Source organism: Fundulus heteroclitus, chromosome 3, assembly GCF_011125445.2.
Source record: "Fundulus heteroclitus isolate FHET01 chromosome 3, MU-UCD_Fhet_4.1, whole genome shotgun sequence".
Classification (NCBI taxonomy): Eukaryota; Metazoa; Chordata; class Actinopteri; order Cyprinodontiformes; family Fundulidae; genus Fundulus; species Fundulus heteroclitus.
This window is the reverse complement of record NC_046363.1, coordinates 6,299,267-6,318,216: the sequence shown is the minus strand read 5'-3', so window position 1 is coordinate 6,318,216 and position 18,950 is coordinate 6,299,267. Positions and strand designations below refer to the sequence as shown.

Below are 18,950 nucleotides of genomic sequence, written 5' to 3'. Positions count from 1 at the left end.
AATGTGTGCAGAGAACATTACCAAATGACCTAAACCGCCTAACGAGCCAGTCTTTGGAATCATTTAGTAGGAATTTACACATTTTAAAACAGCCAAAAACAATGATCAGGTTTTTTTTCCACTGTTCTCCTGTCTGTCCAGCATCAGAAAAGATGCAGAATCTTTAATAAGAGCAGCAGTGCAGCAAGAGATGGTATATCAAGAACTAAGGCTTCTAGGGCTGCTCCAGGGACACAGGAGCCTCACCACAGCTGTCTCCTTGCAATGCAGAATGATTCCTTCATATTGCCCAGATTGAAAGTCTTGCCCTGGCCTAGAGAAATATGAGGGACCAGTCTTAAAATTAGTATTTTCTCACAAAGTGTGCAGCTGTTCCTGGGGAAGTTAAAAGTCATGTTAAAGAAAAGAACAGTTATTTTACTTATTGAACCACAAACTGACAACGCCTGGAAGCATCCAGCACTGGCAGGCTTTCAGTCATTTGACCTAAACTTTGTGTAATTCAATCTGAAACTGACTATATGATTGGAATGACTTGGATTGATCTTAATTGAATTTGGACCAAAACTATCAGAATGGGAGCCATAAAAGTATCTAAACTGAACTAGATTCAACTCAGCGTCAACTATTAAACAAGGAAAATTACTTCAAAAAGCCCAAAAAATAAGTCAAACTGTATAAGCAGGATATGGAAACAAGATACTGTGTCTTTAACTTTTGTTGCCTGCAGGAAAGAAATGACGTAGAAAGCACACATTAGAGATGATCTTCTGAATTAAGCAGACTCTAAACAAATCTTTAGGCAGATCATGTGCATTAAACAATGGAAACCCTATTTGGACTCAGTTCTGTAGGATCTTAAGTGAAATCTTACAAAACAGTTTAAGGTAAGCTTTGCATTTAGATACAAAGGGTGAACGGTCACATATAAGTGCCTAAAGGAACAGTAAGCGAAATTTCACTACCCGGTGGGCAGTTGAGCAACATCTGTAGACCAAAACAAGATGCATGACAAGCCACAACTCTCTCACCCCCTGCCTTAACCTGTCACCTTATATGCACAGAATTGCACAGCAAAAAAGCATCACCTTTTGGAGCAACATGTCTAGTGAGGAAGTGAGTCGATGATTTATAACTTCATAACTTTATAATGCTGTTAGCAAGAGAACGTTTCAATACACTGGATGTGCTTGCTTCAATTTTGCTCCTATGCTACACTGCTCTAATGGTAGCATTTTATGAGCAGGGAGGGTCTAAGCCCTGAGTGGCAGCTGTTCACGTGGATGTACACGCACGCGGGGCCGGCCCTGTTATGTAAACAAGAGACTGGAGAACAACACAGAGAGACTTGCGTGTGACTTCATACCATAGTCCATCTGAAAAGATACTTTTAGTTCTTCACATCACTATTTTTTAGTTCTATGTAAAATAATGAAATATCGCATATTGCTCCTTTAATCAATCACACAGTGATGCAGGTAACCAACCTCAGAGTTAATTGCTTAAATCTTTTCAGTAAGAGTGTACTTAGGTTTTCATTTCCTGACTATATTCTTGCTAAATTTAAGTAAATAATGGCATACTTAAATGAGCCAGACCAGGGAGTCCGATTGATGTGAACTTCTGTTTAGATTGAGAAGAAGTTTAAAGTCCTGATATATAAAATCAATTTACAAAGTTGTGATCTGCCGCTTCTCTGTGCGTCCTTCCTAAGAGTCATTTTTCAGTCGCAACTCTTGGTAGCACAGCTGGAAAACATCACCTTCAACTTGAGCTGCTTGGAGTGAATAAGGGTGAAGTGCCACTTCTCTTCTTTAGAGGTATTACAGAGTAACAGTATAGTTTAATTAACATCAAAGAGTTGAACGACAATGTTAAAAGAACTTTGAACAGGATAATCTTTTGAACTTTCCTTAAGACAGGAAACATTCCTAAAATATTTATCACTGAATCACCTCTTTACCTTTCCACTTTCATGTCCTCCTTTGAATACTATCCATGTGTCCTCCACACCATCTAAGCTATCTGTGTCCATCTATTTTGCATTCCGTGTGACCTTCTGTAATTTTTCCTTCATACTCCACCCTCTGTGTCCTTATTCTATTCTGATACAATCACTGATTCAATTATGCATTTGCCTCCCACATTTGCTTGCCCTATGTAATGGTCTATTCATTTTCCAGCACTGACATAGCTGAGGCCAAACAAGACATTTTATCTGTCAAACTTGGTCTAATCTGACCTCTTGTACACAAATAACCTGGGCTGGGTGATGAAATACTGAGCAATTATCTATTTAGAATGATTAATACGGACTCCACTCACTATGAGCAATATTTTATAAGTGAATGAGAGAGATTAAAGTGGGCCGGGAGCCCAGAGATTCTCCACTGTGGCCTGAGCAGCCATGACTGTAACCTGGCATGGATAATGAATTGCTTCTGCTTGCCAGATCTGTGGTTGGTAAAAGTGTGTTGAGACCACATTGTTAAACGCACATTCACTGAAATAACCTAGAAATGAGAAAATTGACTAATTATCTACTTAAGCAGGAATAGAGGTCTAGTAAAAAGATTAGGCCTGGCACTGTCTCAAAAGCAATTGAACACACACCTGTGGAGCAAAGCAGAATCATATAATGATCCACAGCATCTACACACACTAGAAATGTCTAACCACTGACATTGTTTTGGCTAAGGCTGATAACTGTGTGAAACATATGTGGTCCTACAGAATTACAAATCAAGCAGCAACCAACGCAGGGAGGTCCGCAGGATGCCAGTTAGTGAGGTTCAAAGCCAAGCAAATGGCCTCTATTACTCTCTGACCTTTGCTGATGTTCATAGGATCCAACTAAAGTGATTTTAAAACCTGGCAAATCAGAATCAATAACTATTATCATGTTAGTTGTGGGGGCATCGATGGTTTATGATGGGGTTCAACAGAGTCAGGGGCTCTCGGGGTCCAACTCAGTCCTACTGCCTGGCGAGGCCAGACCAAGAGACACTTGGAAACTAAAGCTCAGATACACAAACATGTGGAGCTAAAAGATACAGCCAAACATCCAGCTGGATGCAGTACTCTGCTATTTGATTACAGTGATTGCTACTTCATTATCTTTTCAGCGTAGGACAGGGTGAACTATGGGATTCTGAAATCTTGTGTTTGAGGGCAGCAGAGTAATGAGGTGGACAGAAAAAAATCTTAATTAGCCATGTTCAGAGCAGACATTTAGACTTTAGAAGGGTGGGGAACACAGGTCTGTTAATGAGGGCTGTGTTCCACTTCTGTATTTGTGTAAGTTTGTTGTTGGGTATAGTGTGAGCAAAACCAGAACCTCATCTTAATGAAAAACAGCCTTTGTTAGTTTAGGCCAAACTATCTGCTTTGAAATATGCTAGTCACAAAGCACTCCAACTTGCTACAAAAGGATTGTAAAAAAAACAAAAAAACAAATGTACGAAAAAGGTAAACAAAACGTATGCATGCATTTACAAGCTGTAAACGGATTCTTACCTGCATCGGTAGTGATCAATGTTAAAGCTGCCAACTTTACATTTGACCTTTGTGTAGACATCCTGGATATCAACAGATGCACTCAGGTCTTCTAATTCATTGATGACACAGATTTCTGGAGAGAACAAAAAAGTATAATAAAATATATATTTTCTTTTACTTTTATTACTTTTATTTTATTATTATCTAAAGCAGTTGAATTATATATCTTATTTCATATTACTATAGAATTCACTACCTCGCCAGCAATGCACTGCTTTAAATAGCCACACAGCTTTGGCTTCTGGAGAAGTTTTTATTAGCGGTTTTTGTGCGTCTGTTTGGAAAGACAACCTACGGCATGTATTGACTCTCGTCTCGGTTCAGATTAAGCTATTGTCACTGGTTTTAGAACATGGTGTTGTTTCCATTTAAATTGTTATACCAGCGTTTAGTTGATTAGAGTTGAATACAATCTATCACCTCCTTAAATTGTTGGCATTTAAAAAGTTTGGGAATTCTTCAGAAGAAAATATCAAGAACCAGTGGAAGGAAATAAGGCCTTTCGATGAGGGTAATGTTCAAATAAATGCTGTTCCTTAAATTTTGTGCATGCCTCTGTTCAGCTGTAAGCACAACTGTCCACCCACTGCAGACAACATGAGTAACCATCATAGGACCGATTTACTTTGTACTGAACACAGCCTCCATGCTTAATACTTGTCTAAATGTTTCCACTGAGAAAGTCCCACAGTAACAGAGCAGCTGGGGAAAATGGGCTTCATGCATGTGAAACTAAACATGTTGTACTGTTGCTTTGTGGTGACTCTGAAAAATATCCCCCACTAGGTTAATATTAATGAAAAACAAAGCTTTTCAAAGTTAGTGGGGATACTCAATGGAAAGACAATTCTCTGAAGTTGTTTCTCTCTATATACTATTACTATTATACTTAATATACTATTAAGTATACTACCAGTATACTTAAATGTCTAAAAAGTTTCTGTCTTCTATTTCTCAGACACATTACATCATTGCATATCATCATCTCCTGTTCAGTAGTTTTAAGAATTAAAATTAATTAGAATTAAATTAATTTACTATTCTTCTTCTAAAGTGCTGCCTACAAAGATTCTTAATGTTAACACCCCAAATAGGATAGTCATTAAGTTAAGATCCAATGAAAACAATTTAAAGATTATATTTAGTAAAACCATGTACCATGTAAACCCTCCACATTGAAAACCTTTAAGCTTGGTGATCTGTTTGGCAGATGCTGAACATTACAGCCTGCAATTAAAGGTAGTGCTAGTCTTTCATCCCCAAGTAAATCTTAAGGAGACAAGAGATGGTTTGCTTGGGATTCATCACCCACATATTTATTTGTCTTCTCCCTCATCCCAACATCTTGCCAGCAGCATTTCCCTCCTTACTGCAAAATGTATGAGAGTCCAAAGTTTTTTTTCCTTCTTTTAATGCATGGTTATAGTTTGCAGTTATGTTCAGCACGTTGTTTAGCTGTGGTTATTTTAAAGCACTTCATAAATAAAGTTGGTATGGTAATTGAAATAAGTCATTCAAATCTCTTTCACACTGTAGACTGCTAAATGTATATAAATAATGCATCTTAAATAATTGAAACCAATGTAGCAACATTAAAAAAGAAAAAGAAATGAAGATGCAGGCACATCTCAGAGTTATTTATTCCTAATGTTTAAGTTAATTTTAATGGGTTTGGTTTGCAGCTTATAAAAAACTAAACATTTTGTTTAAAGAACTGGAGCCCTCAGCTGATCTGCATCATGAGCTCATTTGTCTCTCCTCTTCCTCTTACCCATAGATTTGTTTTTTAGGGTTTTTAGGTCAGGCAACTTTACAGGCCAATCAAGCATTCAAATAACATGACCGTTAAAGAAAGTATTGGTGCTTTTCCCATGCTTTGGACACATGTGTGTGTGGTGGCTGCTGAAGCAAATACTATTTCTATATTAAAAAGCCTTGTATTGGCCTGTTGTGATGCTTTTTCGTTGGCTGCCAGCTCTAACCATCAAAATTAGGAGAAACAATTGCTTAAAGTGTATCACTCTTTGTCTAATGAATACATGTAATATACTATCTAACACTTTCTAAATTAAACTAATAAAATAAATGAACTTTTTCATGATATTCTAATTTACCGTATTTTTCGGACTACACGGCACACTTAAAGTCCGTACATTTTCTCAAAAAACTATGGTGCACCTTATAATCCAATGCGCCTTATATATGATCACCGTTGTGCTTACTGACTGATTTTATGTGGTACAATGTGCTCAGAAATCTGTTAAAATGTGTAAGTACAACTTTGGTTAGCAACGAAGCCGCTCTGTTCAATGGATATTCGGAGCAATACGGTACACTGTGTCACTACCTGATTGGACCTCTGAGCTGTCTACAAGACTGCCTGACTGTAATGTCTAAACTAGAAGTGCATTCGTGTAAAGGCTTCCACATACTCGGGCGTGGTTCACTCCGCAGAGGTCAGCGCGTACTTCAGGCGGACTCTGACTCTGGTCAGGTACGTGTTACACAATAAACTTCTCGGAGGCAAAAAGTCTTTACATCAAACTGTTTTATATGTGACAGCGAGCTTGATACTCTGAGCTGCTCCAAGCAGGCGGTCACAAGGACGCGCAGCATCACAGTCCCTCTCTGTTCTCACTGACAGGTGGGAGTCTGCTGGAAAAGAAACGGCTCTAGGTGCTGAGCTAGCTAATCACACATTTTACCATCTGTTCCACTTCTTCGCTCCAATTGAAGGAATATGCCACAAGAAATGTAGGCAATAGGTACGTTTGACTATGACAGAAAGTCAGTGCGGAGTTCACCAACCTCACAGTATGCACACATTACGCCCGAGTATGTGGGAGCCTTAAGGCAGCCCACGCCTGGAGTACGCGCTAGCAACAATAAACCTAGTAAGTTTATTCAGTATAAAAGTTAGGTTTATTTTGGCCTTATGTTAGAAACAGGGCAGTGTAGTCCAACTACTCTGTCCTCCTGACAAGAGACGCCTGGAGAGCTGTTTAGGGGAAGGGGCGGAGTGATATTACACACTTGAGAAGAATATTTAGTGCGCCTTATAATCCGCTGTGACAAAGACATGTTAATTCACTGTGTGCCTTAAAATCCGGTGCACCTCATGGTTTGAAAAATACGGTACTAGAAGGCACCTGCTACCTGTATTTCTATTGGAACGTGAACAAACATGCGTATACGTTAATATTAATTGATAAAGATACAGAAAGTGCTTGATGAAATAGTAAATGTGCAGGAATTGGGACTAATAGAACTAAGATTAAGATACCTGTCTTTCTTGCAGTTGGGTCGGTAGCAAAGAGTTGAATTGTGACCTTGGGTAACATCCACTGCATCCAAAGGCTGACCTTCCCACTGCTTCCCTCAATGGTGCTTGTTTGCTGCTCCAACGTCACAGTGTCTGCAAATGGACCATCATCTCCAGCAGGCACAGAGTCACCCTGTGGAGCCAAAACAGGACATTGGTGGAAGGGAAATGTAAGATGGTAAACAACCATAAACCTGAGTGAACTGAAGGAAGATTTCAGCATTTAGGAGACTAAATATCTAAATAGATAAGAAAAAAAATTCTGTTTCTTCAGTGTACTCAATAAAAGGATAAAATAGGTGGATCAAAACAACGGGTATGCATGAGTGAAAAGGGAAGAAAAAAAAGGCATCCCAGTGTTTGTGTTGCAGCTGAGTCGTTTTGAGAGTGAGTCCAACCATGTGTTTGATGAATGCATATGTTTGCAAGTGTTGTCACTGTGCATGTAGCCATAACAAAGCAACCACCAACAATCGAGGCTTTCTATGTGAAGATGACATCAACGTCTGGTAAACAGAGCAGTATACAGCATAGAGCAATGTGGGGGAGGGAGGGGACCATGGTGCAAAGCTGTCATTGGTGTAACCCCAGGCTGAGCCACCATCACCCACATGGCCTTCTCTCACTGAAGTATGGCAGGACACACACGTCTTGCATCCTGGGAGAGAATGGAAGTGAAGACCGGAGGCGGGGGTGGAGGTCGTGGGGGGTGAAGTGGAAAAGCAAGCAGGATGCGGTGGAAGACTCGTCTGTAAGCGCTCAACTCATCGCTGAGGGTTTGGCAAGACACTGACAACATTGGGGACACATTTTTATCTCTTTCACTCTCTTCCTGCTAAATCTGTTTTTCAAACGTATATCTATGTGGCTGACTCGTAAAGTGAAAAGTCCGTAAACAAACAGCATGACCATTTGCAGCTTCGGCTCTGCAGAGTTTCACTTTTTCCACTGCTTCTCCCATCACAATGTGGTAATGACAGATTGTGTCATGGTTATTGAGCCTGGCTGTGGCTGGTGAGGGGGTTATCAACCATCTCAATTAGAAACCCCACAGCTGCTAAGGCTGATTACAGTGTCCTAAAGAGGATCCAGATGAGGAAACTATGTCCCCGTTTCCACAGCTGGGGGAGGGAGGAGGGCCCACACCAATTTGCAAATTTAATTTAATCACACACTTGAGGGTGGCTGAGAGCAGAGCACAAAACAGCGGATGACAATAATATAAAGAAATTCAGGATTATGCTGATTCAAAAATAGACCGGGGAGCACGAGACACCGATGAGAAGCATGTGCTCCATGTCCAAGCATTTGAGTGAAAGAAACGGACTGATAAACTGCATATAGATGGACTCCTACATCATGTGAATTAATGACATGCAGCTTTTGACTAAACAGCTCCCTTAAAAGTCAAGCTGAACAGAAACAAGGCAAAAACAAACCAACTAAAGACTTTCTTTAATCGGTCACTATCACTGTGTGTGTGTGTGTCCATGCTCATGTGTCAATCTGCAATTGTAGTGACAGGTAATGAGTAACATGACTCCAGTAGTAATGGAGTCAGTTGGTCTCACTGTGAAATATTCCTGTGCCAGCTACCATTTGGAGACTAATTATTGCTGAAATGGAGTCAAAACAAAAACGTGTTTGCCTGTAGAAGGGTGTGTGTGTGTGTGTGTGTGTGTGTGTGTGTGTGTGTGTGTGTGTGTGTGTGTGTGGTTAGGACTGTTTGGTTTACAGTTTGGCCAGTTGTTGGGATTAGGCTCGGTACTGTCATGTGTGGAAACAGGAGCCAGTATTGGCGCTGTGGGAAGTTTTCGACCACAGTGTACCACCGCGCGGTTACACTCGAGCATCGGACACCCGACTGCTCCAGCCTCCCATCCAAAACAGCTGCTCTCACTCTAAAACTAATTTTCATTCAAACAGGTCAGAGAAAAGGGAAATGATGGGTATTTGACAGACATCTCATTTTTTCGAGGTCATAGTAGCAAAAATAAAAAAACAGAACCACAAGAGGTGTATTAGAAATAAAACATATTTCAGTATTAAAGATGTTCAGGTACAGTACATAAAGAGAATCTGATTAAAGTGAAAAGCTCCAGACTAATGGCAGTAAGGACCTGATAGATGTGGGACGTCTATAAGATTCCCAAATGTGGCCCCAAACAATTGCACACATTCTCAGGAGTTATTTTCCCACACCTCCACAAGCCAAGCTGTAAAGTATACAGTTTAATTCCTGGGCCTCTATGCTATAAACGGGCTGAGGATCCGGGTTTATTTTCTCTGCAGAGTTTGTCTTTCCTCATCAGAGAGACTCAAACATTGGAAGACAACAGCAGGCGGGGAGGTGTCAAAGAGAGATGGAGGGAATCGCTGATTATGAAAGAATGAATGGGAAGAGAAAGCGGGAGACAAAAGGAAGGAGGGAAATTTTGGAGAGTGAAAAGAGTAGAGCAGAAAATCCTAAAAGCAACAGCCCTGAGATTAGATCAAGCTTTACGCAGAGAGGACGTGAGAAAATATCACAGGGTGGAAAATGTGACAAAACAAAGCATGTTAAAAAAACTCATTTGAATCTTAAAGGCATACTATGCAACATTTTTCAGTTAATTAATGTGTTCCATACCGTTTCGGATGATTAAATGAGTCATTTCAGGTTGAACAAAGGTTTTCTCGGCCGCCCAGGGGGTCTGTGGGGGAAATACCGCACTTGCAATTGCAAGAGCTCACGGCCCGCACACACAGAAGTCTCGCTTTATGGCGAGAACTCCATGTGTTTTTGCCCTGCTATTCACTATATGCACCCGCGAAAGCAACAACAAAGAACCGCATGTTAACGTCAAATAAACATGCAAGCATATCGAGTTTTATTATTATTATTATTATTATTTATTTTTTTTATGTTGGCGAGATGCTACCGCGGCGAGGCGGCGGTCGCGGCTTGGCAAGGCGGTAGCGTCTCGCCAACATAAAAAAAAATTAAAAATAATAATAATAATAAAAGTGGCGAGGCGGCCGCCGCCTCGCCAAGATAGCGCTGCGGGAAGCTTGATGTTCATACCTTCACTGTGTTAGTCATTGTTTGTACTGCCGTTTTTTCCACGTTTCGTTGCGTTCGCCTGTCTGCTAAGCTCAAAACAACCGCGCCTGGCTGGAGAAACCAGAACAGCTGAGCATCTTTATGACAGTGCACTTTTACTTTCGCCCTCTGGGGGGAGCCTCACTGGAAAATCAACCCCGGTTGCATAGTATACCTTTAATATGAAGCAGAGCAAGTTTTGGTTGACGATAAAACTTAAAAAAAAAAAAAATAGATAAAAATACATCTATTGAGAATTAAATAAGGACAACCAATAATATATATTTAAATAATGTATAACACATTTATTTAATAAAATCTTATTCAGTGAGGATTTTAGCAATGTTTGCAGTGTTTGAGTGTGTGAAGATTAGAAGGACGTTTGTAAACCCCTGGGAGCTATACTACAAATAATATTCACTCGTGGAAAGCATTCAGAACAGTGGCCAATCAGCCACAATGTCACGCCAAGGTCAGACAATGAAATTCTCAGAGAAACCTAAAAAAAAACAAAAAACAATCCAAGGGCAAATCACATACTGCAAAGGCCTCAGATAGCATGTTAAAGTGGATTAGAGTACACTTAGCAAGAGCCAAAACAAGTACGATTTATTTAGAAAAGCTCTATTCACTCTAAAAGGAGCACAGCTAGAAGCATAGGTTTACATAACTGAAACACAACATAACTCCTACATGACTGGTGAGCCAAAAGATTAAATGTTTGGTAATAATGTACAGAACCTAGAGCTAAGTCCAGAATTACTCTATTCCTGCAAGAAGTTATCTTTATTTTTATTTACAAGTTTCTTCTGACTGGAAGTATTAACAACCTCCCCTGCCCAATTATTTTACATCTATATATTAGGTCATCTGTCGACAGGCTGACATCAAAATTTTAAAGAAGAGTGGACAAAAGGTATTAAAACGTTTTCCACACACTGCTTCTGTGTTTTGGCTAAGTTGCATTTTAATTTCATAGTGTGTTATGTTGGTGTGGTGTTTGTTGGGTGGGTAAAAAGCACAAAAAAAGGTGATGGGAGTGTGAGGCTGTTGGTTAGGAACTGCTGAGACTTATCAAAACAGCTTCTACAGCCTTGCTCAATCACCAAGACTCCCAGAGGTCTAAACACTTCTACCAGTGTTTGTACTTATGTAAACAGTAACAAGTGGACTGTCAGGGGCCACTCTGGCGTTGTTACTGGCTCCACTATTCTGTACGTCTTCCAAGGCGATTCTGAAGGGCTGCCACTTCTGTGGGAGCACAAATGATGCAAGAACACATGAATGTTGATACCAAAGGATAAAACTGAAACACAGACAGCCAATCAGATATTTTGTCAGTAAACAAAAACTCATCTAGTTGAGCACAGCTCCCTGCAAAAGTATTCATATCCTTTGTACTTATTCCACATTTTGTGAATTTGAAACTTTGACAGGTTTATCTGTAACAACTCTAGCTCTAAAAGAGCAACACATCATGCCCTGATCTAAAGACATTCAAGAACTAATTAGACACAAAGTCATTGACATCTATCAGTCTGTAAGGGGTCACAAAACAATTCCTAAGGCTTTAGAGCTGCCATGAACCACAGCGAGAGTCGCCTTGGAAGCTGATTCAATAGTTAGAAAGAGAGAGGGCATGAATTGCATCTAAAGGAAAGTTCCAAGGCTAGCACCACTGTTGACCAACAGGAGTCCATCTCACATTTGCAAACAAACAGCTCGACGATACCTATGATATTTGATCAAATAATCTGTGAACTGGTGAGGCACAAATTAAACACCTTGCAATGTGAGCATCTCAATTCGTCGGGCAGCAAACTCATCTTACTGAAGTCCAACATGGTAGTGCTAGTAGGGCATGAATAAATTGCTTTCTACTGATGGATCCAAAGGAAACCTTGTTGCATTAGTTTCTAACCTTTAACACTTTGGTTATACAGCTGGACAAAAACAAAAAAAAAAATAAGGCTTACCAACTTCACTTTTTAATGGCTCAAAAGAACCTAAATGGCCCAGTTAAAGTCTGAACTTAAATCAAACTAAGACAGTGTGGCATTCCCTTAAACATACAATGTATGCTTGACAACCTTCAAGTTGCAAAATTAAAAGAATTTGCAAAGAAGAGGAGACCAAAGTTCCTCCAGAGTGATGGAAAAACTCATCGCCAGTTTTGACAAAACATAAGCTGCTACTTTTTCAGACAATAAGAAGTTAGTTTGGGCTGATGTTTTTTTTATTGCTTTTGATGTTCAGCACTTTGTGTCAGCTGGGGTTGGTGTTAACACGCTTTATAAATAAAGTTGATGATGAGGTTTTCCCATGATGAATGAAATCATTGGAAAATAGCCTTTGTGTTGATAGTTATCTTTGTATGAGCTTAAAATTTGTTTGATTACCTGAAATATTTTAAGTGAAACAAAAAAAAGCAAAAACAGAAGAAATCAAAAAGGTGGAAAATACTTTTTACAGCACTTTACTGTAATATTTTGGTTTAATATTTTGCCTATTTCTCCCTATTACGGGACAGGTTCCTACTCAATCAAGCCCCAGCTTAAAACAATCAAGCAGAACTCGCAGCCTATTAAGAGTGTCTGCTTTCACTAAAAAATAATGTAAGAAACACAAACACTGATGAGGTTTTTCCAGCTTTGAAAATTACTCCTAAACAAAGCACATTTTTAAGACAGATTGCATGTTAGTACTGACTCAACCGCTCACAACAATAAAACATTGCTTACACTTACAGTCATAAATCAGCAGAAGAATTATGTACACAACAAAAGCTTATATATCATTCATTACTGCGTGACTCATAACACCTTTGTTGGAAAAAAAAAGAGAAAGGAACTGGCAGTTCCTGGTGTAGTCTTTAGGCCATTTGGTAAAGTAACACGGCACAACATCAAATGCACCGCCCTGAATCAGAATGAGTGGAAATGGTAACTTAGGACAAAGAGGGGGGATGTTGTGCTGTAAACCCTCGGAGACAGAAAAATAAGTAAGCAGAAGATAAACTACAAAGCCCAAATCGGATTATATGGTGAATGGAAATCATGAATCATTTTGCTTCAAGAATAAATTAAGTTCAGTTGTATGGTACATTGAAGGATTAAGATATTTGCTCTTTTAAAAATAAAGTTGGAGATTCAACCGTTCTAAGAAATCTCCAATGTGTGAGAACACATACCTGACAAAACAAGATATGCAGTTATGTGAGAAAAAACAAACCTCAGTGGGGGAGCCAAAGTCTGCAGAGGGACTGCAGGTGCTGGTGTCAGGGAGAGCCGTGCCTGCACTGCTGCGTACTGGGGAGGATGGAGCAACACCAGCAGGGGGGTCTGGGACGCTGGAAGTCTGACGCAGAATACCGTGTTTCTGCAGACGGGCCCATGTACTGCTCCAGCTGAGGTAAAGCTCATACAAAAGTTGGACCTACAAGTGAGAGGAACAAGATAAACGTGAACAATTAGGTCACAGGGACATATCTGTATCGTTACTTTCACCCCCTCTTTGATCCAGAGCCAATAAAAAAACTATACTCTGCATACATTTAATTCTTATACAGTTTTATATGTGATACATTCATGTAGGAAGCAGTTTATGCACTGACAAGAATGACTTTTTGGATAAATATGAGACCAGTGTACCCTTTAAGACAAACCACAAGTAAGCCCTATCTTTAAAACCAGACTGAAACGTATACACATGCCAAGGTCTGACTCAAACAGCTGCACATGGGAGTTCTCATAGCTCAGGCTTCAAGGCCCATTCCCATGATTTAGCTTGGCAGCTTTGTTGTTACGTGACAATAAACCTGGTTAAAGTTGAGGGAGCAGGAAAGGAGGGAAATATTAACTAGAAATAGACAATAATTCATCCTCGTTTGTCTTCATTTCTATCTCAACACAGCTTTAGACCAATGTTCATGTTTAACTCCACAGGCCATTTACTGAAAACCTCAGCATCTTCATCCTCATGCTTCCCTGTTAAAAAAATCATTATCCATAACAACAAATCCCCTCAAGAAAACACTAACAGAGGAAAGTTAGGTTGTGTCATCAAGTTCCCTTGAAGAACCTTCATCTTTTAGGAAAATGTTGCTGTCAAGTGTTGTCAACTATTTATCATGTGTTCACATTAAAGGAGGCCTTGGCTTTTTAAAAAAAGCACAAAGCCAAATAAAGAAGTGGAAAACATGACAGGACAGTAGGGGAATGTGATGTGATGCTTTCAGTTATTTGTGCCTTCACACAGTATTTTAGGGAGGGGAGGAGGAGAGAAACAGAGAATACTTTCAAAAGTGAGCTAATTTCTAGATTTTCAAAGGCTTTGCTTCTGCAGCCAGCGACCCCTCCCTGTAATCCCCACCAATTTAGAGTCCCCCTAGGCTTTAAGGTGAATGGACACAAGCATATACACAAAACTAGATTCCTTTAAACCCATTCTTACCTTCTATTGCCGGCTTACACACATGCACTACTGTGAGAGCGTAAACTGCAAAGAGGCCTTCCACAAATGAACATAAATCAAATTAAACGCAGCACAATACATTACAGCTGGGCCATTTCAAACATGTCCAGGAAGAGCTGCTAATGTCGTTCGAGTTGCTGTCCAACGTTTGGGCCAACAGCTGTCTGCCATACCCGACCAAACAGCACTGCCGGCAGGGGAGGTAAAGCCCCACGTTCCCCTTGCTGGGATTTTTTTGGGCCTGGAACTCCAACCAAGCACAACAAGGCCTACTGCACTCAGCAGCAGATGTGGAACAAGAGAATGAAGAATGTTGGAAAGCAGAAAAAGGGAAAAAGCAACAGGGTGTGCACACTGAGACAGAGAATGAATAAAGAACAACTAAGCTGCTGTGGGACCCACGTTTTTGAAGCCAGGATCGCTCATCGTTTTTACGTGATATCTTAAGCAGATCATAGATTCCTTCTGCCTTTCATTTCACCAAGGGCATTCACATTTTATTTTTCCTATCGGGTACATCTTTATTGTCATTTTCCCCTCACCTTCTATCTGTTTGACTTTCTAAATCACCAGCATAAAATGGTTTATCTACCATAAAAAGTAAATTTTTTAAACAACACTGCTAAAAGCATTGAGTTACAATGTCAAACAACAGGGCGACAAGTTGACCCTTCACCCTGAACACAGGCTTTCCCATAATCACTTGGTTTGGCGGAAAATGGGGTAAATCAGTCCGATAATGGGTACTGATATACACACAGTCACGTTTACACAAGCTCACAACGCAGATGCAGCCATTTATCAGTAAAAATGAGACGAACTGAGTTTTTTAAAGTCCTGTCAGCTACATTTCAGGGTACCTTCATACTTGGAGGAGTGTGACAAGAGTCAGCAGAGGTTTCCATATCTATCCATCCGTCCGTCCGTCCGTCCGTTGTCTTCCGCTTATCCGGGGTCGGGTCGCGGGGGTAGCAGCTTCAGTAGGGAGGCCCAGACGTCCCTCTCCCCAGCCACTTGGGCCAGCTCCTCAGGAGGAATCCCAAGGCGTTCCCAGGCCAGCCGGGAGACATAGTCCCTCCAGCGTGTCCTGGGTCTTCCCCTGGGCCTTCTCCCGGTGGGACGTGCCCGGAACACCTCTCCAGGGAGGCGTCCAGGAGGCATCCTGACCAGATGCCCGAGCCACCTCAACTGGCTCCTCTCGACGTGGAGGAGCAGCGGCTCTACTCTGAGTCCTCCCCGGATGACTGAGCTCCTCACCCTATCTCTAAGGGAGAGCCCAGACACACTACGGAGAAAACTCATTTCAGCCGCTTGTATCCGGGATCTCGTTCTTTCGGTCACGACCCAAAGCTCGTGACCATAGATGAGGGTGGGAACGTAGATCGACCGGTAAATCGAGAGCTTCGCCTTTTGGCTCAGCTCTCTCTTCACCACAACGGATCGGTACAGCGCCCGCTTCACAGCAGACGCTGCACCAATCCGCCTGTCGATCTCCCGCTCCATCTTCCCCTCATTCGTGAACAAGACCCCAAGATACTTGAACTCCTCCACTAGGGGCAGGACATCCTCCCCAACCCGGAGAAGGCACTCTACCCTTTTCCGGTTCAAGACCATGGTCTCGGATTTGGAGGCACTGATTTTCATCCCGGCCGCTTCGCACTCGGCTGCGAACCGCTCCAGTGAGAGCTGTAGATCACGCCCTGATGAAGCCAATAGGACCACGTCATCCGCGAATAGCAGAGACGCAATCCTAAGGCCACCAAAGCGGATCCCCTCAACACCTTGGCTGCGCCTAGAAATTCTGTCCATAAAAGTTATGAACAGAATCGGTGACAAAGGGCAGCCTTGGCGGAGTCCAACTCTCACCGGAAACGAGTCCGACTTACTGCCGGCAATGCGGACCAGACTCTGACACCGGTCGTACAGAGACCTGACAGCCCTTATTAAAGGGTCCGGTACTCCATACTCCCGGAGTACCCCCCACAGGATCCCCCGGGGGACACGGTCGAATGCCTTCTCCAGATCCACAAAGCACATGTAGACTGGTTGGGCAAACTCCCATGCCCCCTCAAGAATCCTGCTGAGGGTGTAGAGCTGGTCCAGTGTTCCACGGCCAGGACGAAAACCACACTGCTCTTCCTGAATCCGAGATTCGACTATCCGACGGACCCTCCTTTCCAGAACCCCTGAATAGACCTTACCAGGGAGGCTTAAGAGTGTGATTCCTCTGTAGTTGGAACACACCCTCCGGTCCCCCTTTTTAAATAGGGGGACCACCACCCCAGTCTGCCAATCCAGGGGAACTGCCCCCGATGTCTATCCATAAAAGGACATAACTGTAACTGGAGACGGATATATGATTTTTTTTCTACTGAAACATATTTACATTTTTTTTTAGAGTAATTTTAATATGCTCAATACCTGTTTGAAATATGCAAATAGGACTGTGCATATGTATTTTTTTTATTAAAGTCATGTTGTTATAATAAAATACAAGTCCAGCCACTAAGTCCATCCTTTTGACAGCGACATGAATCATTGCCATGAACTAATAAAGACAGACTGGATACATTTAGTGGTGTGAAGAAAAGCATGTGGTTTGCAGTTGAGGATAATCACCGTTCCAGGAAAAGGTACTTCTCAAATTAAGAACAGTTCTATTATTTTTATCAAGATATGTATTAGATTTACATCACCATATGAGAAAGAGCATTACTGGGGTAAAAGCTTGTTTACGCTGCTCTGATCCATATCCGCATCTGCATGTTGATGTTTCAAATTAAAATAAATAAATCCTTAATAAAAACTTTAAAAACAAACTAAGCACTCAAATGGTCAATCTAATCAAGAATTAACACTGGAAACTTAGACCCAGGCAACTAAGTCAATGGAGAAAGTAAACTGATAGCATTGGAACAGCAGAGTGACAAATTAGCCAGGGATCCAACAGAGAGAAAGTCAAGCCGTGTTTACCATCTGACTATATGCACTGTTATTTGTGTCCTACAAAAAATAATGACATACTGATGACATGTCCTGCAGGTCAACCTTATTCTTTTTTAAAACCTTATGACACCTTAAAACACAGAACAAAACTCCAACATGTTTACACTTCAGTTAAGCCTGAAAACTACATAAAGCAAAGAGATGAAACAATTTATTTACTGCAGTCAGAGAAAGAACCCTACGCTGCCAAAAGATCTCAAATGTAGAAATCAGGGTTTCTATATGTATATTGCAGCAAAGTTTACAAAGATTTGTTTAAAGCAGCACTGTATAACATTTGGCCACTAGGGGCGCTAGACCTGTAACCTCCAGGTTTAGCACTCGTGAAGGCCACTGGCAACACTACGTTTCTCAAAGTTAAACTGTCGCCCTCCAAGTTTTGGAATCTGATAGCAGACCAGTTTGGACCAGCAGGTTGAGAAGCCATGGAGTAACTTGTAAAGACAAAAGGCCACATTCACTCCTCTAGAGTAAATCCTGCATCAGAAACAAAATATGTCTGATCCGATAAGTGTAATATCTGGTTTATTTCGTTAACTTAGAATGGGTCATGTGACCTAGAGTGGCGCTCTAGGTCACATGGCCCATTCAGTGACGGATCTGACCGTCCAAAGTTAGCTAGGCAGGTTTTTGAGAAGGGCAGTCTGCACAGAGCATGGATATGCATCAAGTGCTGTTTATTGACCAGAATCATTTGATATCAATCATTTGCTATATCTCAAATTAAGCTAATACTTGGCTGAAAAACTTAACGGTACAGTTTTCAATAAAGATGAAATTCTAATCACTGCTACTTTGTGGATGTTAGGATGGTCTGCCTGACCTGAGAGTTGGAACTCTTGACGTGAATGGGCTGTAGATCAACATGGAGGCAGACTACAAAGGAGGGCCTTTCCTCAGAGCTTCCCTGCAGTTTAGACGTGACGGCCAGTGTGGATGTGCATCCCATGGGCTCCAACAGGCTAAGACTTTGCTGCTTCCCCAGCAAGGTGTATACACTGAACTGACTCAGGCTTATGGTCCATGGGAAAGCATCACCTAGTGGACAGAGAACAAGGCAAGAATGGAATTATAAGCATGCTGGGAAATGAGGAAAATTAACTAAGAATAGAAATGTTGAAGGGATTATTGTGTAATACTGAATATTAATATTAAACCTTTTTTCTAAATTTGTAAGAGCTGCTAATGGCTACACTCCATAATTAATTTACATTAGCAGTACACGGTCTTTGAGTACACATTAAATAGAGGATAAAATGAACAGAATACGTTTTCATAGGTTGTTGGCTCTATAAATCTAAACAAGTTCAGTCATTATGCTGGTAAGAAAAAGTTCTCCAGACACATAATCCTATTTTTAGGATTATTTTGCCTCTTATTCTGTAAAGTAAAGTTTTTACCCAATCTTTAAGATCCTAAGGTTGAGCTGTTTTGACATAACCAGAATAATTCTGGATGCTGTGATCATAAGCAACAGAAACAGAGGATATACTTGCACAAACATACTGC

The 18,950-nt window shown here is 41.0% G+C and overlaps 1 protein-coding gene across 1 annotated transcript in view; it reads right to left on the bottom strand.

Moving 5' to 3' along the window:
- LOC105933119 (vacuolar protein sorting-associated protein 13B) overlaps window positions 1-18,950 on the bottom strand; it is a gene marked incomplete at both ends in the record, with an annotated part of 162,027 nt that overhangs the window by 112,902 nt on the left and 30,175 nt on the right. Inside the window, 4 exon segments of the mRNA XM_012872506.3 lie at window positions 3,517-3,631; window positions 6,842-7,013; window positions 13,194-13,397; window positions 18,265-18,479. Of these exon segments, the coding sequence (XP_012727960.2) occupies window positions 3,517-3,631; window positions 6,842-7,013; window positions 13,194-13,397; window positions 18,265-18,479 (706 nt within the window).